The sequence below is a fragment of the Loxodonta africana genome, chromosome 8 (genome assembly GCF_030014295.1).
Source record: "Loxodonta africana isolate mLoxAfr1 chromosome 8, mLoxAfr1.hap2, whole genome shotgun sequence".
Classification (NCBI taxonomy): domain Eukaryota; kingdom Metazoa; phylum Chordata; class Mammalia; order Proboscidea; family Elephantidae; genus Loxodonta; species Loxodonta africana.
Genome location: NC_087349.1, coordinates 67428094 through 67455395, shown reverse-complemented (window position 1 = coordinate 67455395; position 27302 = coordinate 67428094). Strand labels below are relative to the sequence as shown.

The 27302-nt window shown below is 40.4% G+C and overlaps 1 protein-coding gene across 1 annotated transcript; it reads left to right on the top strand.

Annotated features, from left to right (window-relative positions):
- The first annotated feature begins 1934 nt into the window (after positions 1 to 1934).
- ASNS (asparagine synthetase (glutamine-hydrolyzing)) lies at positions 1935 to 24436 on the top strand. Its single transcript, XM_003407116.4, has 12 exons — positions 1935 to 2060; positions 7808 to 8079; positions 12020 to 12257; positions 16485 to 16670; positions 16932 to 17033; positions 18413 to 18540; positions 19997 to 20123; positions 21411 to 21517; positions 22034 to 22134; positions 23338 to 23419; positions 23509 to 23664; positions 24086 to 24436. Exons 2-12 carry the CDS (start codon positions 7831 to 7833, stop codon positions 24293 to 24295), a joined length of 1686 nt encoding a protein of 561 aa, XP_003407164.1. The 5' UTR covers positions 1935 to 2060; positions 7808 to 7830; the 3' UTR covers positions 24296 to 24436.
- The last annotated feature ends 2866 nt before the right edge of the window (positions 24437 to 27302 follow it).

Below are 27302 nucleotides of genomic sequence, written 5' to 3'. Positions count from 1 at the left end.
TATTCTCAGAAATTTCTGAACTAGTTGGGAATCTCTTGTACTAGGATATCAACCCTGTGTGTTCTCCAAGCACCGACTATAGTCTGAGCTTAGCATGTCTTGCACATATTATTTTATTATTTCTCTGCTTATGTTGGTGCTGGTGTCCTTAATAAAGCACAAATTTATTTAAGAGTGTTATGAAGTCATGGTATCTTTTTTTTTTTTTAATTACCGTGGTATATTTTCTATATCAAAGGGATACTAAAAAACGCTGTCAATTTGTGGATCCAGCAAATGAACTCTTTTGAGATTCTAAAAGTAGTCTTTGTACTTCAAAGGTTTAGGGGCTTTTGATCCCTTTTGTCTTCACGTATCAACTTGCTTTAGATTGTATAAAGAAAGATCAGGCCTTAAACATCTGTTTCTGAAGATAAGACTTTCCCTGAACTACATAATAAATTTGAGGGCAGTGCTGGTAGTTCAACAGCCTCCCACCCCTTTCAAATTCTCGGTGGCTGAATGGAGATAAGAGGGAAAAAAATATTTTAGGATAATGCTCCAATATGGGGATGGGGACGAAATTTGGGAAATAAAATATATTTAACCCTAAATGGAAACTACTCAGGTTTAGTAAAAATATTTTTACTCAAGGCCTTGCTCTTCCAGTGTCTCCAGGTCAACCCAGCTCTTACTGTCAGTCCCCTCCACAGGTAGAAGATTGTGATGAAAAGAGAATGTCTTCCAGATTCAGGCAAATCTGGTTTTCCAGCTTGGATCCACAAATATCAGGTGTATGAATATGGATAATTCACTTCTGAGCTTAATGCAAAAATATCCATATCACAAGGTTATTGTGAGTCACAAAGAGATAAATTGATATTGTAGAGAAGGGGGGGGTGGGGGGACAGGGAATAATAATTCTCCTCCCTGACTGCCCGGGTCCTAAAGAAATCCTGTCACTTTGGTACTTAGAATTTCAGGGCTGGAAGGACTCCATCTAGATAGAAACCCGGAGAAATTATAGCACTTGTCTATGGTCATATAACTAGTTAGTGGTAAAATTCGGACTGCAACTCAGGTCTTCTCTGAAAATGAAATTTGTCAACAACCAAGTGTAAGGCAGAATCAAACTGAATGGACTACCTAGTGATATTCTATTAGCTAAGCCTGGAATTTAAAGAGTGAGGAAGTCAACACAATCGAAGAAGGTCGCAATCTGGGCGGAAAGTGAACACACCAGAATTCTGAGGGAGATCCATCATATAATACAAATCACTGAACTGTATAAATACAGAGGAAGGAAAAACTGAGCTCTGCCTGCAGGTGGAAAGAGCACATAATGAAATCTACCTTGTATTTCATAAAAGGACCCCACTCTTCAAGCCATTCCCATTTGCCTCACCATTAATTAATTTAGCAAATATTTGTGTATCCACCTCTACATATCAGGTATTCTTCAGCATATGGGGTACAGAGCAGAACTGCCCCAGAGGGTTTCCAAGGCTGTAATCTTTAAAAAAGCAGACTGCAACGTCATTATCCCGCAGAGCGACTGGTGGGTTCCAATCACCGACCTTTCGGTTAGTAGCTGAGCGCTTAGCCATTGAGCAACCAGGGCTCCTTTGGGGGACTTGGTGTAGCCCCAAAGCCTTTTCAATTAAGGGTGTGGGGGAGATCAGCTGCACAGTGGGTGCTGCAAACAAAATTGGTGATGACTTCATATGAACGAAGCAAGCGCAGACTATCTTAATTGTCAGAACAGCAGACAGGGTAACCCAAATGCAAAGGGGCACCTGTCAGACCTCTGACGCGATCCTTAAGTAGGCATACTTACCCTTCGGGGGCTGGAGAAGGAGCAATTCCTCCAGGTCTCCTATCCTCCGCCCCCCTCGGTCCCCGCCCCGGGCCCATCCAGTCCCTGCCCAAGCCCCGCCCCGCTCCGCCCCGGACGCTGCGCGCTGGTTGGTACTGGCAGACATGATGAAACTTCCCGCATGCCTTACGAGAGGGAGGCGGATATAAAGTGGGAGGAGGACAGGTGCTCTGTCCGCAACCCGCATCCGGTCCGGCTCGCCAAGGTAAGTCGGACTCCCACCTCACGGCGAGGTCTCCCAGCGTGTCCCGGGCTGCCCCGGGGGCAGGACGGAGAGGGGGCTTGGAGACTGTGCTGCGGCCTGCAGCGGGCGTCTGCAGCGGGGGTGGGCAGGGGCGGCCCGGGGTGTCTTGCGGATGCTGCGGCTCCGGGCGGGTGGAGAGGGCGGGGCGGGCGCCTCCCGATTGTTGCGCACCTGGAGCAAGCTGGCGAGGACAGGTCCTAGTCGTGGTCCCCTGGGATCGAGAAACCAGTGATCAGCGGCGGGGAGGCCCGCAGAGAGGGCAGGCAGCCCACGCTCCCGGGGGTGTTACCGAGGCGGCGAGAGGCGGGGTCGCTCCGGGGAGGAGGAGGCTGTGCGACCTAGGTTGGCACCTGTAAGTATTATTTTTTACGGTATTGCGTCGTAGCCTGTGGAAATTTCCGCAGTCCGGCCCACCTGCTACAGAGAGATCGAGGACGCACGTGGTCAGAGCGCGCTGGAGCATCGCGAGGCTTCCTAGTCAGGTTGTCCTGGTCTTTGGAGGAGGGAGGGTCTCCGACGTCAGTCAGTGCCGCGTGTCTGTACTCGCCCCTCTCCATACCTGCCGCGCGCCTTTGTAGACTGCAAGACTCAACGAGAGCAAACCCTGCAAGAAGGGTGCAGAAAAAGGCAAAAGTTCTCACAGGGTAGCAGTTCTAGGGGGCTAGCTCATATTGATGCAACTATTTTGAATAAAGAAAAGTTTGGGGTTTTTTTGGCCTGTCAATCTGCATAATTTCTTCGTTGTCTCTTGCCCTAAGTGTTTGATTAATAATGTAAAAGCGCTGGTAATTCTTTTTTGATTGGTATCTCTAAGAATGATTGGTAGTAAAGTAGGTCTTAAACCTTCTGGAAGTTGGTTACTGAGATCTTAATGTAAAAATAAGGTTACGTGGTGAAGTTCAAATAGTTGGTAAATTGAATAGAAATAAATGTACTAAAGCAGAGCTGTCCAATATGGTAGCCTCCAGCCACATGGGATTGTTGAGGACTTGAAATGAGCCTAGTCTGAACTGAAATGTGCTGTAATGTAACACACCCCGTATTTGAAGATTTAGGAGGGAAAAGCAATGTAAAATATTTTGTTAATAATTTTTTATATTGATTCCATGTTGAGCTGATACTATTTTGAATATAGTGTGTTAAATAAAATATATTTAAAATTAATTGTATTTGCTTATTTTAATAGGGCTACTAAAATATTTAAAATTACATGTGGCTCACATTTTTATTAAACAGCACAACTCTAAAAATTTATGAGGAAATATGGAAAATTACTGGGAACAGGTAACAACAGCAGTAGAAAAGAGCATTGCAAGTAGAACCTTTGCCCTCCAATAGGACTGATTCCAATAAAACTCATAGATTATAGCTATAAGTTGCTTTTCCATGCTGAAGAATTAAGTGTGCGTCACAACCTCTCTTGTTCCTCCAGTTATAGCAGTTAGTGTGTGTGTTCCTAAACCAGGCTTAATACTGGACTCACTAAGCAGCATATGGGACAGGTGTGCGTCACGGTCATACCTTTTCACCACATTTATTCAGTTTGTATGCTGAGCAAATAATCTGTGAAGCTGGACTCTGTGAAGAAGAATACTACCTCAGGATTGGAGGGAGACTCATTAACAATCTGCAGAAAGTGAAAAGCATTTGAAGTACTTACTGAGGAAGATCAAAAACTACAGCCTTCAGTATGGATTACACCTCAACATAAAGAAAACAAAAATCTTCACAACTGGACCAATAAGCAACATTGTGATAAACAGAGAAGAGATTGAAGTTGTTCAAGATTTCATTTTACTTGGCTCCACAATCAACGCCCATGGAAGCAGCAGTCAAGAAATCAAACAATGTATTGCATTAGGCAAATCTGCTGCAAAAGACCTCTTTAAAGTGTTAAAAAGCAAAGATGTCACCTTGAGGACTGAGGTGCCCCTGACCCAAGCCATGGTATTTTCAGTCACCTCATGTGCATGTGAAAGCTGGACAGTGAATAAGGAAGACTGAAGAATTGATGCCTTTGAATAATGGTGTCGGCGAAGAATATGGAATATACCATGGACTGCTGGAAGAATGAACAGATCTGTCTTGGAAGAAGTACAGCCAGAATGCTCCTTAGAAGGAAGAATGTGAGACTTCATCTTAGGTACTTTGGACATGTTATCAGGAGGGACCAGTCCCTGAAGAAGTACATCATGTTGGTAAAGTAGAGGGTCAGCGAAAAAGAGGAAGACCTCTTAACGAGATGCGCTGACACAGTGAATGCAACAGTAAGCTCAAACATAGCAATCATTTGTACATAGGGTCACTGTGAGTTGTAGCTGACCCGACGGCACCTAACAACAACGGGTAAGTGATTCACTGATGACCTCACATAATCTTCAAAGCACTTTCCCAACTCACTTTTACTTTGTATAGAATCAATATTAGATAATTTATTAGTAGTTATCTCACTTAAGTTCTTGATAAATTTAACCACTGAATGTCAGAGTAAGTATTTCATCATAGGTTATTTGGCCAGTGCATGGAAGGGACTGCATAGGACATGTGATTGTTCATTGCCGAGTTGCTTGAGTTAATACCATTTTCCATTAGTTTGATCTGGCCTTATTTAAAGGCTAAGCAAAGTGTTGATTCATATAGATACAAATGAATAATACAGTCAAAGCACTCAGAATGGTTGCTCAAGCTTGCTCAAAGTGGTTAATGTAACTTGAATATATGTTTTTTCTTTAGAGTTCTTGTCCCAAGTTTGGGCATTTGCTGCAAATTATCATTTTTTAAATATAAAAATAATTATTTTCCAGGTTACAGACATTTTGGAAAAATAGCTTTATGAGCATCCAAATAAAAGAGCCATTTATTTCATAGCTGAGAATTTGAAGCTTGGGAGTAATTAGCTTTTGTTCTGTGGCCTACAGGGATGAGCCAAGCTGTTTTTCAGGGATGTTGTTGCTTTGTATGTCCATATGAGTCAGGACTGACTCGATGGCGATGGGTTTGGGTTTTTTTTTTTTTTTTTTTAACTTTGGCCAAGGAAGCTTTGAGACAGACATATTTGGAAACGGTTTTTCATCTAGGGCATTTCGAGGAGCCTGGTCGTGCAGTGGTTAAGTGCTTAGCTGCTAACCAAAAGGTTGGCAGGTCAAACTCACGCACTGGCTCCGGGGGAGAAAGACCTGGTGATCTGGTCATAGAAGAGTACGACCTAGAAAACTGTATGGGCAGTCCTGCTCTGTCATGTGGGATTGTTACAAGTTGAAAGTTGACTCAATGGCAGCTAAAACACAGGACTTTTTTTTTTTTTTAATTCAACAAATTTTTTTTTATTGTACTTTAGATGAAGGTTTACAGAACAAACTTGCTTCTCGCTAAACAATTAGTATACATACTGCTTTGTGACTTTGGTTGCCAACCCCACAACATGTCAGCACTTTCCCCTTCTTGACCTTGGGTTCCCTGTCACCAGCTTTCCTATTCCCTACTGCCGTCTCGTCCTGGTATGCCCATCTAGTCTTTGGCTGAAGGGTGAACTTCAGGAGTGACTTCATTACTGAGCTAAAAGGGTGTCCAGAGGCCATATTCTCAGGGTTTGTCCAGTCACTGTCAGACCAGTAAGTCTGGTCCTTTTTTTTTTTTTTTTTTAGAGTTAGAATTTTGTTCTATGTTTTTCTCTAGCTCTTAGAGGGACCCTCTACTGTGATCGCTGTCAGAGCAGTCAGTGGCGATAACTGGGTACCACCTAGTACTGGACTCAGTCTGGTGGAGGTTGTAGTACTTAAAATATAGGACATTTTGATGACGAACATTTTGTATCTTCTGTCAACCTAAAATGTTCGATTTGCTATAAAGCCAGGATATCTGCTATCGTTTGAATTGCATTTTCTTTTTAGAATCTCTTGGATCACATTTAAATAAATCACTTAGAGGTAAGCTAGAAGTCGTGAAATGCTTTTAGGAGCTGTATGTCTTAATATTACACTTTTTAGCGATACGTATAATCTATCCATTATATTCTACCTGCAGTTAGTATAGGTAAAGAGGGCATTTAATTGTCAAGAGACTCAAGAGGAGCCTGCATTAATCTGGAGGGTCTTTGAGGGCCTTTGAGACTGGGGGCTGGAGAGAATGGGGCTTTGATATGCCTAGGTTGGGGCCAGTCTGCTTGTGTATCTGTATCTTGGGAGCAAACCTAGAATATAGGGACAGAATGGGACCTGGGTGCTTCCAGGTCTAGCCAACTATTAAATCCTAAGGTGGGAGGGATGCAGGCTTTAGCTGGGGGCTAAGCTATTGTAACTGGCTAGATGTAAAGGTCATCTATTTTTTTGAATGCCTGTAAGTAAAGTAAATGGTTATCTAATCCTGTGTGTCTGCAATTTAATGGAAAATTGCTGTAAGTTGTTGTTAGGTGCTGTCAAGTTGTCTCCCCACTCATAGTGATGCTGTGTGGAACAGAATGAAACATTGCCCAGTGTTGCACCATCCTCACAATGTTTGCAATGTTTGAGGCCATTGTTGTAGCCACTGTGTAAGTCCATCTCATTGAAGGTCTTCTTTTTTGATGATCCTCTACTTTACCAACCATGATGTCCTTCTCCAGAGACTGGTCCTTCCTGATAACATGTCCAAAGTATGTAAAACAAAGTCTCACCATCCTTGCTTCTAAGAGGATTCTGGCTGTACTTCTTCAAGATGGATTTGTTTGTTCTCTGGCCAAAGACCAAACCAAACCTGTTGGTGCCAAGTTGATGTCAACTCACAGTGACCCTATAGGACAGAGTAGACCTGCTCCATAGAGTTTCCAAGGAGCAGCTGGTGGATTCAAACTGCTGACCTTTTGGTTGGTGCCAAAGTCTTAACTACTGCGTCACAAGGCTTCTGTTTTGCTGGCAGTCCATGGTATATTCAGTATTTTTTGCCACCACCATAATTCAAAGGCATCAAATCCTTCGTTTTCCTTATTCATTGTCCAGCTTTTGCATGCGTATGAGGTGATTGAAAATATCACTGCTCGGATCGGATGCACCTTAGTCCTCAAAGTGACATCTTAGCGTTTGAACATTTTAAAGAAGCCTTGTGGCAGCACATTTGCCCAATGCAAGTATATCGTTTGATTTCTTGATAGCTGCTTCCATGGGTGTTGATTGTGGATCTAAGTAAAATGAAATCCTTGACAACTTCAATCTTTTCTCTGTTTATCATGATGTTGCTTTTTAGTCCAGTTGTGGGGATTTTTGTTTTCTTTATATTGAGGTGTAATCCATACTGAAGGCTGTGGTCTTTGATCTTCGTCAGTAAGTACTTCAAGTTCTCTTCACTTTGAGCACTGCAAGGTTGTCTCCTGTGCGTAATGCAGGCTGTTAATGAGTCTTCGTCCAGTCCTGATGCTGTGTTCTTCATATAGTCGTTTCTTGAATTATTCTCAACATACAGATTGAATAAGTATCTTGAAAGGATTCAACCCTGTTGCACACCTTTCCTGATGTTAAACTGTGCAGTATCCCCTTGTTCTGTTTGAATGACTGCCTCTTGGTCTGTGTACAGGTGCTGCATGAGCACCATTAAGTGTTCTGGAATTCCATTCTTTATTGTAAGTAAAACGGGTTATATTTCAATATTTTAAGTGGTTTACACAAGTTTCTGGACTCAGATTTAATGTAGACTTGGAATCGATATTGAATATTTGGTTGGTCTGTTTTTCTCCTTAGAGAACCCATCGCCCCAGTCCGCCATGTGTGGCATTTGGGCCCTCTTTGGCAGTGATGAATGCCTCTCTGTTCAGTGTCTGAGTGCTATGAAAATTGCACACAGGGGACCAGATGCATTTCGTTTTGAAAATGTCAACGGGTACACCAACTGCTGCTTTGGATTTCATCGGTTAGCGGTGGTTGATCCGCTGTTTGGAATGCAACCAATTCGACTGAAGAGATACCCTTATTTGTGGCTCTGTTACAATGGTGAAATCTACAACCACAAGGAGGTAAACAAAATGAGACCAGAAGACACCTGAATGTGATTAAACCTTGAACTGGTTGGTTATAATATTATGTATTTTTATGATGTTTTTTACTTTTCAGAGCACTTTATATATTCCTTAGCTCCAATTGTACAGATAGAACACTGATGCACCAAGGGGTGAAATGTCTTAGACATTAAAAAAAAAAAAAAAGGTGATAAAAATGGGAACTAGGATTCCAGTTCTTTGACTCCTAATAGAGTTCTGTGTCTGCGTGTGTGTTATTAATTTACATACTAGTTAGAGGCTGTGTGCTAAGGCTGTGTTAGGTGCTGAGGATACAGTGGTAAATAAGACAGGCAGGTGTGCACTCCAGTGAAGCTTATTCTATTGCCAAACCCACTGCTGTCGAGTCGATTCCGACTCATAGTGACCCTATAGGACAGAGTAGAACTGCCTGATAGAGTTTCCAGGGAGCGCCTGGCGGATTTGAACCGCCGACCTCTTGGTTAGCAGCCATAGCGCTTAACCACTGTGCCACGAGGGTTTCCACTTATTCTATTAGGGGAGCAATTTAAAATAGGTGTTCTGAAAGAATGAATATGGGTCTGATGAAAATGGGAAGTCCACTTTCAGGAAGGGTGGTCAGAGGGGGCATCTTGAGGAAGTGACACTTGAACTGAGACCTAATGGGCATGGATCAGCTGTCAGGCCTGGGAAGAGCACTTCCTAGCAGGGCAGGGAATAGCATGTAAAGAAGCCCCAGGGTGGGAAGGAGCCCAGGCGTTGTTAGTGTAATGAGCCACAGAGAGGTAGGAGGGAGAGGCTTTGGAAAAGTATGCAGAATCAGATTAACCAGGATTTAGAAGCCAGCGTAAGCTGTTGGAATATCCTGAGAGCAGTGGGTTATTGAGGATTTTAAGGCAGGTGTAGATAGAATTCAATAGCTTGGAGATTGTCATATTTGTAGTTTTTGTATAATGCTGCCACTGAGATATTTATTATTATTGCATGCTTCCCTTAATCATAGCCAAAGGGCAGAAAGGTGGTCCACAGCAGTGGAGTACAAGAAGTAAGGACTTGTAGCACATTAAAATTGGAACAGCTTTCTAGTCTGGTCAGAGTTTACTCTTAGAATAAGACTGGAGGAGGGGATAGAATTTCTGACCCTAGGAAGCTGAGTTTGCTAAGAATCTGTGAATATATAGGCAACCTGTACATGAGAATGTTGAATTGTATTACGGCACCATTAGCCTGGTTTTCAGACAGGAAGTAACTTTTGACTTGAATGAGATTACAGGCAGTCTCCAGATTACAAACGAGTCCTGTTAAGTCTGTGTTTAAGTCGAATTTGTATGTAAATCGGAACAGTTAGGTACAGTTTGTATCAAACATCAGTTAGTCATGTGTTTGTCTTAGCATATAGTATATAGTGTACCTTTCTATGCATAAAAAAACATTAAAGAAACACTTCCAGATACACTAAAACGTCTTTAACATGATAATGCAGTAGTAGTAATGTTTTGATGCATGTTAGCAAAGTAGCACCCATTTGTTATTAAGAACCATTGTACATACCTCGAATTTTTAATATAATAGGCTTTGGTTTGGGCTGTATGTATGGACGTTTGTAACCCAGGGGCTGCCTGTATTGCTTTTGGTGATTTTGTTAAAAACTGTAAAAGGTTAAATACCTTCAATACATTTCTATTCTAAATAGACAAAAGATGTCATATTTTTTAAAAGCAAAGGAATTTTTTGCTTCTACTAAGCATCTAAGCTTTTGCAGTTTGAGCAGCTGGAAATCTACCTAGAAAGTAGAATGTGTATTTTAGGTTTAAGTGAAATATTCTGGAACAGAAATGCCTGAGCCCTCCCCTTTTTTTTTTAATGAAAGTAAAATATTGATAATTAAATACAGCCAGAGGTGTGCTGAGAGTGGAGGCAGTTGGATCAAGGAGAGGAGGAATCTGCATAAAGCCTGCCTCCAAGAGAGGGCTTCTGCCTGCAACAGACAAGTCTAATGCCAGTGTGATTTCCAGGCTTCATCAAGGCAGGTTTTTTTATCCAAGGGCAGCATTGAGGTGTGGCTTTGGGAGAGCAGGGCGTGATGCACAGAAATCATTAATCACTTTCCTCTCTTGCGTAAATTATCTGCAAGGTCTAGGCCAAAGAGAGGTGGTGAAGCATGGGGGGATAGGAGTAGAAATAGGAAGCTGTTGCTTGCTAATACACAAAATGCTTTAGGGTCATTTACCCTCCAGGTACTTCAGCTAAGATGGGGCAGCAGAAGACTGTTTCCAGACCCCACCTGCTCATGACAGGGTCATCCTTGATATTATGTCAGAGCATGTGACCAGAAGGTGGCTTTGTATTCACTGGAGGCAGCCAGAGTCCATTTCCGGACAGTTCTGAGAGTGCTTTTAGGCTAATTATGTGCAGTGAGCTAGATTATGAAGCATGTTCACATGCCATCCATATACATAAAGGCCCTTTTGAAATTTTAAAAAATGTTTTAAATATGTAAGTGTATCTAAGACTTTCGCTGTAATTTGTTTATGCTAATGTCTTCTCTCTCCCTGGTTAGCCAAAAATATGAGTACAAATACAAAGAAAGGAACACACCAAGGATTTCCACCCCGCACAGTTTGCCAGTGGTGATGGCAAGCCACAGAGTTCAGGTGTAACTTAAGTTATACCCTCTCTCTGCATGCAGTGACAGTGATGGCCTCTTTGCTGTTCCTTTGGGACAGGTGGACTGATGAAAGAACTGCTGTCAGTTTGTCTCTCAGTGCAAACTACGTTTAATGCCACTGCGGGCATAGAAGAACTGGATGTTGTTGCCAATGCCTAGGGACCAGCAGCTGCATTTTGGACATATGTCCCTTATCATTGTGATGGAATCATTTATTTGTCAATGTCATGGATTGAATTGTGTTCTGCCCAAAATATCTGTCAACTTGGCTGGGTCATGATTCCCAGTATTGTGTGATTGTCTACCATTTTGTCATCTGATGTGATTTTCCTGTGTGTTGGAAATCCTGTCACTATGATGTAACGAGATAGATTGGTGGCAGTTATATTGATGAGATCTACAGTATTACATAGTGTCTTAAGCCAATCTCTTTTGAGATTTAAAGGAGAGAAGCAAGCAGCCAGACAGGGGGACCTCATACCACCAAGAAAGCAATGCTGGGAGCAGAGCGCGTCCTTTGGACCCGGACTCCCTGAGTAGAAAAGCTCCTAGTCCAAGGGAAGATTAATGAGAGGCAACAGAGAGAGAAAGCCTACCCTGGAGCTGACGCCCTGAGTTTGGACTTGTAGCCTACTAGACTGTGAGAGAATAAATTTCTTTGTTAAAACCATCCACTTGTGGTATTTCTGTTACAGCAGCACTAGATGACTAAAGACAGTCAGGGAAAGGTGGCAGATATGTTTGTCCTTTTGCTTCATAGGTAGGTCTTTGAAGCTGAACTGGTAGAACCTCAGCCAGAACTGACTGTATCTCCAAACTGAAAATTAGACAGTTGGGGAAGATAATTTTTAGTCTCATGGCAACTAAAAAAAAAAAAAAAACTGGGCAATCTGTTTTCTTAACACACACACACACACACACATACATGTACACAGGTGTAAATACATATGTATTCCATATATTTATACACATTAGTGTGTGTATAATATGCATGTCTATCCCTCTACTTTATTCTGGTACATTGTATCTTCATCTGTTTATCAGAATGCAACTAAAAATGTCACAGATTTAGCTTTATGTTGTAAAGAATTTGCAGAATTCTAAGTGAGTTCAGACAGGCTGTATTTTGATAATGCCATGGTTCTTCTAAATTACTAAAGTATGTGAAATGATTATAGAGCATAGGAGTATTGAAGCAACTTTGTAGGTAACAATTATTAGTGAATGCACGAGGATTCTAATATTTTATTTTGCTGCTGTTTCCATAAGATGCAACGCCAGTTTGGATTTAGCTACCAGACCAGAGTGGATGGTGAGATAATCCTTCATCTCTATGACAAAGGCGGAATTGAGCAAACAGTCTGTATGCTGGATGGGGTGTTTGCTTTTATTTTACTGGATACTGCCAGTAAGAAAGTGTTCCTGGGCAGAGATACCTATGGAGTCAGACCTTTGTTTAAAGCCATGACAGAAGATGGATTTCTGGCTGTGTGTTCAGAAGCTAAAGGTAATCATAGACTTTTTCTGTAGATTTTTTCATTATTGTCCTAGTTTAGTGTTTTCTTCTAAATCATACTTGCAAATCCCTTAGGGAGTAGTCCAAAATTTTACAAGTGACTTTGGGTGAGTCTTGGATCCTCTGAGCTTTATTTTTTTCGATGTTTAGGTAATTTTTATTATTTCTATTAATTCTTAGTTCCAAATACATCTGCCAAATTGTTTTCCAGCAATTTTCTACCGTGGTAAAATATACACAACATGAAATTTCCCGTTTTAACCATTTTCTAGTATACACTCTAGCAGCATTAATCACTCAGAATGTTATATAACCATCACCACTATTAGCTTTCAAAACATTTTCATCACCTCAAACAGAAACTGTGTACCCATTGAGTAATAACTCCCCATTTCCTTTTCTCCTAGCCCGTGGTAACCACTAACCTACTGTCTCTATGCATTTGTCTATTCTAGATATTTAATGTAAATGAAATCCTACAGTATTGGTCCGTTTGTGTCAGACTTACTTCGCTCAGTATGTTTTCAAGGTTCATCCATGTCGTAGCATGTATCAAGTTCATTTCTCTTTATGGCTGAACAATCCGTTGTATGTATATGCCACATTTTGTTTACCCATTTATCCATGATGGACATTTGGGTTGTTGCTTCCTTTTAGCTATTGCGGATAAAGCTACAGTAAATACTGGTGTACAAGTATCTGTATTCCTGCCTTCAGTTCTTTTGGGTATATACCCAGTAGTGGAATTGCTGAGCTTTGCTATTATAAAAGAAAGGAGTTGGATTTTCCTTATTTTAGTATATAAATTCTGTAATCCATGAAGGATGAATCTATACTAATGTCATTTACTTTTTGTTGTGTTGATGTGCTGTGCATCTGGTTTGGTCCCATGTGTATTTTCAAGTTTTCCTTTGGCATATTGTAATAGTAGGGTTGGCCCTGCAATAGCTGCGCTGTAGGACTGTGCCACAGTTATAACATAAGCTAGTATTTGTTTCATTATCCAACTCATAGTGACCCTATAGGACAGAGTAGAACTGCCCCATACACAGTTTGCAAGGAGCATCTGGTGGATTCGAACTGCCGACCTTTTGGTTAGCAGCTGTAACTCTTAACCACTATGCCACTATGAGTTGGAATCCACTCGATGGCAACAGGTTTTTTCAACAGTATTTATTTAGCATTTTTTTAACAGTAAACTTGAAAGAGATATTTTTCTTTCTTTTTTTTTTTTTAAGAGATTTTTTTTTACCTCTTACCTAAACAGTAATAATATCTAAAATCTACCTTAAGTCTTTTCTCACTCAGTTTTCAGACTTGATGTTGTCGGAAGCAAGGATAATGAGGTCCACAAAAGGGTCCTCATGACACTAGTCACAGTGTGGGTGTTAGTAGGTGAATTGGACCATTTTTAGCATTTCTAGTGTGAGCAGATGACAGAGAACAAGAATGTACATCAATTACCTGAAATACTGTTAGAGAAGTCCAGCAAAGAACACAAGGGAAAAGCAGACTCTTCCTGTGTCCCCTTTGGGCCTGATGATAACTCCATGTGGAGTTACAGTCTCACATCCAAGTTACCCTCTGAAATTTTTTGACCCTGTTTTGGTTTCCGTGTCCTTCTTAATACTGGCTTTTCCCAGACTGAATGATCTCATCTAGAGTACTGCAACAATTTCCGTTCCTCCTAGCTTTAGAATAACCTATCAAAACCTCATCTGAACACCAAGGTCACATGATAACTATGAGCCTAAGGGACAGAAAGGGCCACATGAACCAGAGGCTTACATCATCCTGAGACCAGAAGAACTAGATGGTGCCCGGCCACAACCGATGACTGCCCTGACAGGGAGTACACAACAGAGAACCCCTGAGGGAGCAGGAGATCAGTGGGATGCAGACCCCAAATTCTCATAAAAAGACCAGACTTAATGGTCTGACTGAGACTAGAAGAATCCCAGCGATCATGGTCCCCAAACTTTCTGTTGGCCCAGCACAGGAACCATTCCCAAAGACAATTCATCAGACATGAAAGGGACTGGACAATGGGTAGGAGAAATATGCTGATGAAGAGTGAGCTACTTGTATCAGGTGGACACTTGAGACTGTGTTGGCATCTCCTGTCTGGAGGGGAGATAGGAGGGTAGAGAGGGTTAGAAACTGGCAAAATTGTCACGAAAGGAGAGACTGGGAGGGCTGACTCATTAGGGGGAGAGTAAGTGGGAGTATGGAGTAGGGTGTATATAAGCTTATATGTGACAGACTGACTTGATTTGTAAACGTTCACTTAAAGCTCAATAAAAATTATTAAAAAAAAAAAAGTAAACTAGGAAGTTATCCAGGGGTGAGCTCAGCTGATAATTTGAAGAAGGCAGAATGAGGTCATACATTGCTTCAATCCACATAGTCCTTCTAATTGACCATGGAAGACATGGTTTCGGGACTAGAGATTTATATAGAGTTGGATGGAACCACTGGAATTCCACAGAATGATGAAATCACTCCACAAAGTTGGAGTGGACAGAAAAACAGACCAGACTTGCTGGCCTTGACAGAGACTGGAGAAACCCTGAGAGTATGGCCCTCAGACACTCTTTCAGCTCAGTAATGAAATCGCTCCTGAGGTTCACCCTTCAGCCAAAGATTGGACAGGCCCATAAAACAAAACAAGACGAAAGGGGCACGCAAGCCCAGGGGCAAGATTAGAAGGCAGGAGGGGACAGGAGAGCTTGTTAATAGGGAACCCAAGGTTGAGATGGGAGAGTGTTGACGTGTCGTGGGGTTATTAATCAATGTCATAAAACAAAGTGTATTGTTTAATGAGAAACTAGTTTGTTCTGTAAACCTTCATCTAAAGTACAATAAAAAAAAATGTATATAAAAAAAATAAAACCTCATCTGACCATGGTCCTCCCTGCTCAGAGGCTTTTAATGACTCCCCATCTCCTTCCTAATAGGGTTGAGAGCTCACGTGAGGTCCACTAGCTAGCGATGATCTGGCTCCCTTGTCTAGTCTTTGAATTCAGTGCTGTACAGTAGATTACTTGGTTAACAGGTAATCGTAGATTGTAAATTGTGATGAGTATTCTGTGTACATAGGTTTTTACTATTTATAATAAAACATTGATTTTGTACTAACGATCAGGGTGACGTCAGCTCAGTTACACCTTTTTCCATGGGAGGATTTATTCAGAAATTTTAAATTATGTTTTATTCAGATACAGTGTATAAAAAGTAGTTAAGGGATTGATGTCTGGCTTCTTCATATCTGATTTTAAAGTACCTAGCGGTAGATTGTTTTGCTTGTTAAAGAACTGGTAATCATGGCTGTTTCTCTTTTTTTTAATTGTTGAGAAAATGTACACAGCAAAACAGACGCCAGTTCAGTAATTTCTACATCTGTAATTTAGTAACATTGATTACATTCTTCAAGTTGTGCAACCATTCTCACCCTCCATTTCCAAATTGTTCCTCCCCATTAACATAAACTAACTGTCCCCCAAGCATCCTACCTAACCTTTGGAGTTTCTGTTATCAGTTTGATCCCATATATTCTTTAAAAGAGCACAATGCTCAAGGCAGACATTTTTTACTAATTAAGCTAAAGTATTTGGTTTAAAGAAGACTTCAGGGCATAATTTTGACTTAAGGTTTAAGGTATAAAGATTGTCTCAGGGCCAAAGTTTCAGGCGTTCATCCAGCCTCAGTGGCTCCAGAAGTCTGGATTCCTTGAGAATTTGAAATTCTGACCCGCATTTTTCCCCCTGGCTAATTCTTCAGTGATGACCAAGACATGGCTGCCCGGGCTTCATGACATTAAGTCTGTCTATTTGCTTCATAAATGTATCTTAGCATTAACTCTCTTATATGCATTTGCATATTACAGAAAATAAATTTTCTTGATCAGAAATTCTAGGTGGGGAGAAGAAATTGAATATTGGAGAATTTCACATTGCTTTGAATTACTAGAAATCAGTGTAATTTTACTGTATCGATGCTGCTAGTAAGTAGATGATAGGGTTTGAGGTGTTTAAATTTTTTTCCTATTTTGCTTATATAATGGACATGTATTTATATTAAAATAGAAAATAGGAATTTGGAGGACATTAACTAGTGCTGAACATTACTGTGAAGTGTTATCCTAATTTGAATAAAGTTGTCTTTATGATTGAATAGACTTGACAGCAACTAACAACAATATATTTATGTGATTTGTAGGTCTTGTTAACTTGAAGCACTCTGGGACTTCATTTTTAAAAGTGGAGCCTTTTCTTCCGGGACACTATGAAGTTTTGGATTTAAAGCCCAATGGCAAAGTTGCGTCTGTGGAAATGGTCAAATATCATCACTGTAGAGATGAACCTCTGCATGCCCTCTATGATAATGTGGAGAAACTATTCCCAGGTAACACAACAGACACCCATTCCTCTCACCCACCCCCAGTGAGTAAATATTTTCTTCCACATCTGAACAATTTAAGTTTGAAGACCTATTTCCTGTTTAACTTGGAGATGACAGATTGGGAATTGGCCATTCACTGCTGAGTGAGCTCCACTGTTGAGCAGATACCCTCATGATAGATATAGAAGATTGTGTACCTCATTTCAATAAATAATTGAGCCTAGGTTTGTCTGGATCTGTCTCTTTTACCTTATGTGTTTGTAGGTTTTGAGATAGAAACTGTCAAGAGCAACCTCCGGATCCTTTTTAACAATGCTATTAAGAAACGTTTGATGACAGACAGAAGGATTGGCTGCCTTTTATCAGGTGAAGTCAAAATTTAAAACCTAATTATATTTAGTGTGTGTTTGTTTAACTTAAATGGTTTGTGACTGCCCCTGAGGTTTTGACTAAAATATTTCTTACAAGATTTAATCTTTGCTTCATTATAGGATGAAAAAACTTGTTTTCTGTTGTTGTGTTAGGTGCCCTTGAGTTGATTCCGACTGATAGTCACCCTGTGTACAACAGAACGAAACACTGCCTGGTCCTGTGCTATCTTCACAATTGTTTGAGCCCGTTGTTGCGTCCACTGTGTCAGTCCGTCTCGTTGAGGGACTTCCTCTTTTTCGCTGAACCTCTACTTTACCAAGCATGATGTCCTTCTCTAGGGACTAGTGCCTTCTGATAAGATGTCCAAAGTACATGAGACAAAGTCTCACCATCCTCACTTCCAAGGAGCATTCTGGCTGTACTTCTTCTAAGACAGATTTGTTTCTTCTTCTGGCAGCCCATTCGATATTCTTCACCAGTAATGTAATTCAAAAGCATTGATTGTTCGGTCTTCCTTATTCATTGTCCAGCTTTTGCGTGCATATGAGGCCACTGAAAATACCATGGCTTGGGCCAGGTGTGTCTTAGTCCTCAAAGTGACATCCGGCCTGAGGGGCTTATCTTCTGGTACCATATCAGCTGTTACTCCACTACTATCCATAGGGTTTTCACTGGCCAGTTTTTTCAGAATAGATTACCAGGCCCTTCTTTCTAGTCTTTCTTAGTCTGGAAGCTCTGCTGAAACCTCTGCACCATGGTGACCCTGCTGGTATTTGAAATGCTGGTGGCACAGCTTCCAGCATCACAGCAACACACAGGCCACTGCAGTGGGACAAACTGACAGATGAGTGGTGGTCATTTTCTGTGTTTAATATAGTAATATGTTAACAGTAATACAGCACACTGGAGTTCCTGGTGGTGTGAATGGTTAACACCCTCAGCTACTAACCGAACAGTTGGAAGTTTGAGTCCACCTCGAGGCACCTCAGAAGAGAGGCCTGGTTATCTACTCCTGAAAAATCAGCCTTTGAAAGTCCTGTGAAGCACATCTCTACCCTGACACATGTATGGTTGCCATGAGTCGGAACCGACTTGAAAGCATCTGGTTGGGAAATTAGAGTTGCACTGTAGCTGTAGTATCGTTGTAACGGTGAGCCAATAGGCATTCTTTAGAATTCTCTGTAGTGATTTTTAAATAATTCAAATGGTTGATACTGTTATAGTTATATGTTATATTTTTCTCTTTCTAATTTATTTTCAGTTTACTAATGTTTTGGGGATTTGAAATGGTAAATACAATCTCAGTGCTTAACAGGAATGTAAATCCTATTTGTCCCTATCTTATAACCATGCAATTGCTGTTTTGCTCATAGGGGGTTTGGATTCCAGCCTGGTTGCTGCCACCCTGCTTAAGCAGCTAAAAGAGGCCCAGGTTCAGTACCCTCTCCAGACATTTGCTATCGGCATGGAAGATAGCCCTGATTTACAGGCTGCTAGAAAAGTAAGAAACCATCTCTACCTTTTATGTAGTTAACATGGTTTTGTTATTGGAATTGAAAATCAAAATAATAATTGATACTATAATTCTGCTGCTGTGTTGACTTGGGTAATTGCTTAAATTAAATATATTAGAATGAAGTACCTATTGAATATTAGCTTTGTAATACACTGTACTCTAGATACTTTTATGTACCATGACTGATGCGTTCCTCACAAAATCTCTGTGACAGTAATTTTGAAAGGAAGCGTATAGCGTCCTTAAGGTTGCAGGCTTTGGGGTTGCAGACTACCACACGGTTCCTCACTTACGTAATGGGTGTAATAGTATCTACTATGGGATGGTTTTGAGGAGGAAATGATATAATTCATACAAAGTGCTTAGGATAAAGCCTAGCATGTATTAAGTACTTAGTGAATGTCAGCTGTTTTTATTTTTTATGTTTTTATAAAGCACTATGCTTAGGGCTGTAAGGAGCCCTGGTGGCACAGTGGTTAAGCATTTGGCTGCTAACCAAAAGGTTGGCAATTCAAAACCACCAGCCGCTCTGTGGCAGTCTGCTTCCATAAAAATTACAGCCTTGGAAACACTATAGGGCAGTTCTACTCTGTTCTGTAGGGGTGCCGTGAGTCCAAAGTGCTGGCAATGAGTTTTTTGGGTTTTATGCTTAAGACTGTAGGCAAAGGGGACCTTGTACATATTCATTGTGAAGAAGACCTCGTTCCTGTCCTGGAAGAATTTACATAGAATGGGTGAGTAAGAGCTAGAGTCAAGTTCCAAAGCAAATTGATCAATGCTGAGAAAACCCAAAATAGTCAAGAAAGTAGAATGAGGGGCGGGGCCATTCTATATAGGAAATAACATCCTGGCTATAAAATCAGGTGTTTGAGGAAGTAAACAACTTTAGAGGTGGACCATGTTGGACTAGAAAGAGATGAGGTAGGTTTGGTAAACTAGGTGGGGGTGGCAGCTAGTTGGGAACCGCTTGACTGTTAGGCCTTTGGAATGGAAAGCTATGATGGGAGAGATCCAACTGTCAGTGGCTGAATGGAGGGCATTCAGGGACTAGAGGAGGTGAGGGAAGCTGGCTAGGTAGGTGGGGCTTATAAGTGGTGACCTAGAGAATCAATCCCACTTATTTTGCCTTTTTTGTTTTAATTTGGGAGTTCCCGATTGGTGCAAATGGTTAATGTGCTCAACTGCTAACCAAAAGGTTTACAGTTCGATTCCACTCAGGTGCCTCTGGAGAAAAGCCGGGTATCTACTCTGAAAAATCAGCCGTTGAAAACCCTGTGGAGCATAGTTGTACTCTGACACATGTGGGATTGACATGAGTCAGAACTGACTTGATGGCAACTGGTTTATTATTAATTTATATGATTTTGTGAGCTACTGTCATGTTTTATTTAAAGGGTGGTTCTTTAAATAACAAGTATATGGATGTTTCGTATATAATCAGGTAGCAAATCATATTGGGAGTGAACATCATGAGGTCCTCTTTAATTCTGAGGAAGGAATTCAGGCCCTGGATGAAGTCATATTTTCCTTGGAAACTTATGACATTACAACAGTTCGTGCTTCAGTAGGTAAGGTGTTTTATGATAGTAAAAAGATTTTTTTTTAAATACGGAAGAAAAATAAGGGTTTAGAAATTATTATTTCAAACAACAATTTAAAAAACACTCTTCAAGAATTAATGCAAGTGAATTGCTATGTTGCCAACTGTTTAACACCATTTAAGAATTCCCCAAATCTCTTTTGGCGTGAGGGGAAAAATAAATACCAGTAAGTACATAGTTAAACTTCCACGTTTATGGTTTCACTAACTATATTACCTCAAAGAGTGGATAATTTCTTCTCCCTTCCCCCAATTTCTCTTTATAAAGTTTCATGAGCTATCGTCTGAGTAAAATGAGAAAATAGTTCTATGTTATAATGCATTTTCCATTAGGAATACTCATTTAGATGTGTTTTGGTAGCTATTCCATCACAGGACTCATCAATCAGTGGCTCTTATTGTCCAGCAAACAGTAGTAATTTTACCCCATGGATGCTTACCGAGATTGTAGATACACCCCAAATCAGGCTGAACCATGTTGTTGAGCCTCTTACATGCTATTGGCTTAGATGTGCCTGTTTTTAAGAGAAGCAGAATGTGATAGGACCCATTGCATGTATTCTCAACAAGCGTAGTATCGCTCCCAGAGGAGCCAAAATTGTTTCTTGGAGGGCAAGAAGATCTTCGTATAATGGTTTGTGCCTCTCCACAGGGCCTCAGTACATAAACGGACATAGAATATATCAGTAGTATTAATATATCATGGCTGGGGAGGGAAGGGTCTCAAAGGCTCCTTAAGCCAGGACAATAATGAAAAGTAATTGAGAAGAAACACTAGTTTAAAGGGATGTATTTATTGCAGGAACCCAAGCAGGCATGTCCTAGTTACTTGTATAATGTATCAATTTTATGTGGAGTTTGGTGGATGGGGAGTGGCAGAAAAAAGACTGAAATACCAAAATTACAACTTTTATTATTTTTGTGTAGTAATACCAGTGTAAAAGGTATGATTCTTAGATTTTTGAGTGATTGTTCAGTTTAGCAGAATTTCAAGTAGTGATCTTCTTGGTCTGGAGACATTTGGATTTTGAAACCTGCTTATAAAATTATAGAATGGTTCTGGGTTATTTTATTGCAATAGTACAACTTTTGGACTAAATACGTATAAATGGTTTGTAAGTATGAGATTATTTTGGGATCTATATTAATATAAAATCTAATTTAATAGCAAAGCTTGCAGTTGTCCCCAAAAGCCAAATAAAAGGCATTTTTTGATGGAGGGTTAACATTAACAATCATTTCTTCCTTTTTTTAGGTATGTATTTAATTTCCAAGTATATTCGGAAGAACACAGACAGTGTGGTGATCTTCTCTGGAGAAGGTTCAGATGAACTTACACAGGGCTACATATATTTTCACAAGGTAAATAAATATTCTGAAATAGAATGATATTGCTGCTAGATTAAGAAAAGTATGAATTATTCAACTATATTTTATTGTATTTTTTGATTTTCCTTTAAGTCTAACAGTCTCTTTTGAGTCTTTTGTGAAATATATGGAGAAATCTGATAGTCTCTGCTTTATATTTCTTTTGGGGAGAAAGAAGTCTTATTAAGTGTGCAGTAATTTTCATTCTTTAAAATGAGTTAAACATCAGAATTACCTTTCCGATATTTCGTAATCTCCTCTTGAATTATGGCTATTGCACAGTGTGTTGATCCTATTTGTTCTAAAACAGTTTTGGTGCAAGAGAAGGCATGTTTATAAAGCATCGCTTGCCTATATTCAGTGCCTTCTTCCCTTTCCTGTTTTGTTTAGCTTTTTTTCCTTACCCACTTTTAGAGTTGGAATGTGTGTAACTGAGAAATAAAAAATGTCTTGCGTGCCAAAGGCAAAACTGTGTGTATTTGGAACTTCAGCTATTTCTTTGTAAAATAGGCTCCTTCTGCTGAAAAAGCTGAGGAAGAGAGTGAGAGACTCCTGAAGGAACTCTATTTATTTGATGTTCTCCGTGCTGATCGCACTACTGCTGCCCATGGGTAACTCAATATTTTGAGAAGTGATTGTAACAGAAAAATCTCAAGGGCTGATTTTTTTTTCTGCTTTCGTATGTGGCAAAATATGACCTGACTTTTACAGGAAAAAAAGGAGCTTTTCTCTTAACTTTGCTCCAAAAGAATTAGGCTAAATTCAAAGTGCTGTCATGGTGCGGGTGAGGTATTCTCCTATAGGTTGTTTAGACAGAGTTTCCATCTTCAAAGGATAATACAGTGCCCACATCTGAACAACTAACAGGGAAGGCAGTTTCAGTCATTTTTTTAAAGTCTTTTAAAGAGAAGTAAAGATTCTGTGTTTCCATGGAACAAGTACTGAGTACCTGTCATGCCTATATGATGCTGTGGTGACTGCGGGGACAGGGCAGTGAAGATGCAAGATATTTGATTAGATTATTTGAAGCCATGTTTCTTCGATGTCATTTCTCATTGGCTAAAGCTTTCACAGTAGATGATAAACAACCAAAGTTAAACATCTTAGTTGCTTCTGCTGTGTCAGACTTAACTGTATTTTATGCAAATAATGCACACATTCTGTGTTTGTTTGCCAACCATTTAAAAACTGCTATGACAATTTTTTACATGTTGCTGTTGGCAAACAAACATAGAAGGCGTGTGTTATTTGCGTAATAAAATATGGTGGATTAGGAAGTCATCAAATATGAGGTTAGGGACTGAACCAGAATTCAGGAGACGGGTGGTGCCGCGTTTGGTGAAACACTGTAGGATGTTGGTTTACAGTGCATGTTGTCTGTAAATTATTCATGAGTTAGTAATGACGAACACTGATTGTCCTTACAGTTATCCATAGGACAAGAGTGGGCCTCACCTGGGAAAAAACTTTGAGTCAGAAAAGTCCAGGCAAGGTACATTGTTAATGATCAGGTTGCTCACGGTTCTTGATGATTTCTGCTTTGGAAGATACTTGTTTAGCTGTTCATTGAAGGGAAGGTAAAAGTAATAGACTAAAACTCCTCCTTCCCTCAGCGTATTGGTATTGCTCTTCTGAATGAAGATTTTACGTTCGTTCAACCCTAGCGTAGGGTGACAAGTTAGGAGGGTTGTAAAAATGATGACGTTATAATCTTTACTTAAATCTGGTTGAATTTTGAGGAAACTCAATCAAAATATAAACTGACAGTCGCTACATACCCATTTTGATTTAGATTTTCTTCTTTCTGCTTTAAGTCTTGAACTGAGAGTCCCGTTCCTGGATCATCGATTTTCTTCCTATTACTTGTCTCTGCCACCAGAAATGAGGATTCCAAAGGTAGGTAAAGTAATTCCAGATAAAAACTGCTGGTTGGTCTAAGGTTTTATTTGTAACCTCTATTGATGTGCCTTTTGTTTTCACATCAGCATGGGATAGAAAAGCATCTCCTGAGAGAGACATTTGAGGACTCTAACCTGATACCTAAAGAGATTCTCTGGCGACCGAAAGAAGCCTTCAGTGATGGAATAACCTCAGTGAAGAATTCCTGGTTTAGGATTTTACAGGACTATGTTGAACATCAGGTATATCACCTTTTAAAATATGTTCAGGCATAGGAAGATTTGGATGGAGAGTTGTAATCACTCTTCATTTTGAATTGGGTTTGAAAGTTTGTCAGTAGAAGAGGTTTACAGTCCCTACAAGCAGTACTACTTCTATATGAATTACGTAGCATGAAAGATTATAAAGTAGCACCTAGAACTGAAAGAGAGAAAGAAAGGAGACTTACCAATCATCACTGACCTTCATTTAACACATTTGGGTACCTAGTAGGTAGGTACCAGCTGATCAGAGCCACCAGTATTAGTAATATGCATGTCAGTGTTTCTTAAAAAGTCACTACAGCTAATGTAAATTATGGGTATTTTGACATTTTCTAAGTGATGTGTGATTCAAAGAGTCTCTTGCAAGTAGTATATTGTTCTTACCCTCTTACTCTTCCAGGTTGATGATACAATGATGGCAACTGCCTCAGAGAAGTTTCCCTTCAATACTCCTAAAACTAAAGAAGGTTATTACTACCGCCAAATCTTTGAACGCCACTACCCAGGCCGGGCTAACTGGCTGACCCATTACTGGATGCCCAAGTGGATCAACGCCACTGACCCTTCTGCTCGCACGCTGACCCATTACAAGTCAGCTGCCAAAGCTTAGGCACTCTTCAGCGGTAGAGTTAAAGAAAATGTTTCTTCTTCTTCTTAGGGGTAGGGTGACTGGTGCTGCGTACAGGGAGCAATGAGGGTCAGTCACCCTAGTTTACTTGGGGGTAAAAAATAAATAAAAGTCTTAACTTAAATCTAAAACATTGCTGTAGTCATTTATATTCTCATAGTCTCGTCATGAGTGGTGGCTAGAAACTGAGCAGCTTTTGCTGTATTATAATAAGGTGGAAGGTGAACTTGGAAAGGGGAAAGCAGTGTGATGTTTGCAAGAATTCACCAGGATGCTACTGGCAGGGCTGCTTTAGAAGACATTTGGGCCTCATGCAGATGTGGCCTCTTTCCACTCTTATCTCAGTGTGGTCACTCATGACTGTGGAATTTGGCCATAGATTTCTGACCCCTGTTCTAGAGGAACAACCAATACCAAGCATTTCTGATAAAAGGAAAAAGCATTCTGAACCTAGTTAGGGAAAGAGGAAGCTTAACAAGGAAACATTTAACTAACAGAAGATTTTCATTTGAATGCTCACTGGTTGTTTAGGGACAACAATTTGGGATACATTTAAAGGTGAGTGTAGCTATTGGGAATTTTGAAGAGGAGCTGCTGGTTGGTATACAGGTAAATCTAAGACAGCCTGATGAGAAGCATGAGTAGATGGGAATTGAGCTGGTAAGTTGGAAGATGGGGTTTTTTGAGCTATAGACCTTCATCTACAATTTAATGTCTTCAAGGAAGCTGAGAAAGTCATTAATATTAGATGACTCAATGATAATCTTGTGTCTGTAGGTACTAAACTTAAACCTAGCACCATTTGGTTCTAGGCTTCTTATCTGTTGATGTTAGAGCCTCACCCACCCAAGCTAAGTAGCACCAAGAATGCTTTGGAAACTTGGAAAACTTTGGTTGATAATGGTTACACAGAGTGCATTACAAAATTTAAGGTATAGTGTAAACCACAAAATACCAGTTTTTAAGGTTGTCCCCAGGTTTTTAACTTTAGTGACTGTGGGATCACCCAGATGTTTTATAGTAGAGATACAAGTATGCCTTGCTTTCCAAAGTTCACCTTACGCCACTTTGCTTTTATGAAAGACCTACATTAGTACCTGTTTTCACTAACTGAAAGAAATCTGAAGAGGATTTTTGTTCTTACGAAAAAAGGCAGAAAGCTGAAGGAGCGTTCGGCATTTGTTTTGCACTAATCTGTTAAAGAGGCAGCAAACACCCCGAGCAGTGGCGTCACCAAGCTCCTGCCCTGAGAACTACTCTCAGCATCTAGCTGCCATAGCTTTGAACTGTGTCTGGGTTATCTGTGCTTTATCTCGATTAATTTGTGCATCTGTTAGCAAGATGTGTCCTAAGGTATGTGAAAAGCCTAAGAGAGCTCATAAGGGTTTTATGTGTTATTTGGTATGATTTGGTAGATTATTTTTGGAGCCTGGGGATGCTCAAAAAATTTTCCCTTATAAATTAATGGTAATTGCTGCTTCGATTTATGCCATTTTGGCATACGAAATGTTTCATGGGAATGCTCTACTTTCAGATAGTGGGGGAAACCTGTACTTAGTTAAACTGATTTTATAGCGGCAAACTCTGCTCTGCAGGTGAATCATAACTGAAGCAACTTGCCAAATTTAAGCTATACACAGAATCTGACATCGGGTCCCTGGCACACAGTGTAAGGTTTGTTCCCTTTCTCTTTTGTAATTGAAATAGTAAAAGGCTTGAAGAAATGCTATCCACTGGGTCATGTACGCATTACTCGACAGTTTACATATTGCACAAGCCTGTTTTCCTTAATCATTCTGATGTTGGTAGTTCAGTGCAAGGAGGCTTTTGGTATCTAATCCAAATAGCACCACTAACAACAGGCAGTCCAGGTTCTTTAGCTATAAACTAGGAGATTATTAGCTGATCTCTTCTGCTTTCTCAGCCTCCTCTGAGCACCCTAGTAGATGACCTACCCTCTAGAGGTTTATTGCCTCAATATTTACTCTAAAGAAGATACTTAGTTTTTAACAAGATGATACACTTCCATTGAAAAACTGAAAATAAAAATCACTTAAAACCCTACCACTGCCTTTGAACTTTGTTTTTTTTTCCTAAGATTTTTCTTGTAGCTCTCTTGCTGTAAAGACACAATTGTAGATATATAAGTAGACTATCTTGGTTAATGTAAGGCCTCCTTAACCCTTAATGAGGAAAACCTAAAAAGGAACTAAGCCAGAGCCTGTGGGTCCCTGTGGAATGAAACTGGTCATGAGGAAGTAGGCTTCTAAACCCCTGCAGTGGGTAAATTACTAATGCCAAGCACATGTCTGAGAACACTGTTCTGAGTACTTTTTTGTGTTAACTCTGTAAGTTCTTCACACCACTGTGAGGTGGTATGACAAATTATACTTTCTGCACCAGAATTTCTGGTGTCTCATACTTCAGATTCTTGCTACTCCTCTGTTTAGGTGCTCAGGCGTTTGACTGCCTGGACTAGCAGATGCAGTTGAAGCAAGGCTGCATGGCTTCTGAGGTTAGGTCATATAAGGTGACAGTACTTCTGCTTTCTCTCTCTCTGACACATGTTATAAGGCAGCCCAGACTGCCTTACACACAGCCTAGGAGTGACAGTCTCAGTCAACAGCTAACATCAACCACCAGGTGTGTGAGTATGATAACCAAAAAACCAAACTCACTGCCAACCCCCAGCCTTTGAGTCTTCCAGCTGAGTCTTAAGTCATGGGGTGCAGAGATAAGCCATCCCTGCTATGCTGTGTCCAAATTCCTGATTCAGACTCTGTGAGCATAGTAAATGGTTGTTTGATGCCTTTAGGTTTTAGGGTGGTGTCTTATACAGGCATAACAACTTGAACGATAAACATTATTCCCCCATTTTACAGATGAGGAAAGTAAAACAGAGGTAAAGTAATTTGCTCTAGGTCATTCAGCTAATTGGTTGGTTAAGTGGTAGAGTACCATGTGATAGCCAGACAGATGGGCTCTAGAG

Bases quoted from the DNA above. Each gene is read 5' to 3' on its own strand.
- ASNS (XM_003407116.4), top strand. From the start codon at position 7,831: ATGTGTGGCATTTGGGCCCTCTTTGGCAGTGATGAATGCCTCTCTGTT. The intron at 12,258-16,484 runs GTAATCATAGAC...TGTGATTTGTAG, and splicing joins TGTGTGTTCAGAAGCTAAAG to GTCTTGTTAACTTGAAGCAC. The intron at 20,124-21,410 runs GTAAGGTGTTTT...TCCTTTTTTTAG, and splicing joins AACAGTTCGTGCTTCAGTAG to GTATGTATTTAATTTCCAAG.